At 38.2% G+C, this 933-nt stretch overlaps 1 protein-coding gene across 1 annotated transcript in view; it reads right to left on the bottom strand.

The window, feature by feature from the left end:
* The window catches only part of LOC119590718 (suppressor of fused homolog), a gene marked incomplete in the record, with an annotated part of 11,345 nt that extends 11,033 nt beyond the window's left edge, over positions 1-312 (bottom strand). The window contains 1 exon segment of the mRNA XM_037939407.1: positions 71-312. Within this exon segment, the coding sequence (XP_037795335.1) occupies positions 71-258 (188 nt within the window).
* Between the last annotated feature and the right edge of the window lie 621 nt (positions 313-933).

The following is a 933-nucleotide window of genomic DNA, read 5'->3' as shown; positions in this document are numbered from 1 at the left end:
ATAATTTCATATCTCAACAATCTAGACTTCTTGTAATAATACATAATATAATGTTTGCGATAATACCTACCAGTATTTAACGAGAGCAGTGACCTGCAGAGGATTGGGCTGGTCTGGGTATATTCTCCGGCAGGCGGCATACAGTGCCTCCAGGCCGGCAGGGATGGGCCCAGACGCCTCACCTGCCGCCCCTGCCACATCCTGGGCCACATTATGGCCTGGAACCTGAACTGGTCCTTGTCCTTCTTTCCAGTCCATGGCAGGGCGTTCCTCTCTCTCGGAGCGATCTGTGGTAAGTCAGGAAACTATAGACATCTAGGTTTCGATGAGAAAAACAATTGTCCTAGAAAAGTATAGACAAAAGAGCATCGCCACAGGGATCAAAATTAGTAGATCTTATTATCTAAGACTATTAAGAGGATCAATGGACTACACGATTCTACACTTGTTACCTCTTTCACTCTCGCTCTTCTCAAAATAGCTTGGTTTCATGCTGGCTCTATTAATAAATATAATGGAAATAGTTCCTCTAAATCAACGCCGCTAAAGTAAACTAGCAAATTGATATGTAACGAAATCTGTTGACATTACTCGTTTCTTGAAGATTTTATGAGCTGTTCAACAAAAAAATAGCCAGTCTTCCGGTCTAATCTATAATTAGCATGGCAATGCCGGAAACAATTCGAATTGTTAAAGAAACACTAATTTCTGTAATTCTTGGAATTTCCGAATCTAAATTGACCGAGTAGATTATTATTATTTTTTTTTTATCTTATACATCAATGAATGACCGTAACAATACATCAGTATCATATCGTTCTTATCATCAGCACTAAAATTATCATAAAAATGATTTGATGATACAAAACAGACAAAGGATCGCAATAACCAGATGAATAAACGCATTGGAATAAAAATATAGATAAATCGTTG

This window comes from Penaeus monodon, chromosome 27 (assembly GCF_015228065.2).
Source record: "Penaeus monodon isolate SGIC_2016 chromosome 27, NSTDA_Pmon_1, whole genome shotgun sequence".
NCBI lineage: Eukaryota > Metazoa > Arthropoda > Malacostraca > Decapoda > Penaeidae > Penaeus > Penaeus monodon.
This window is presented reverse-complemented; position numbering and strand designations above follow the sequence as displayed.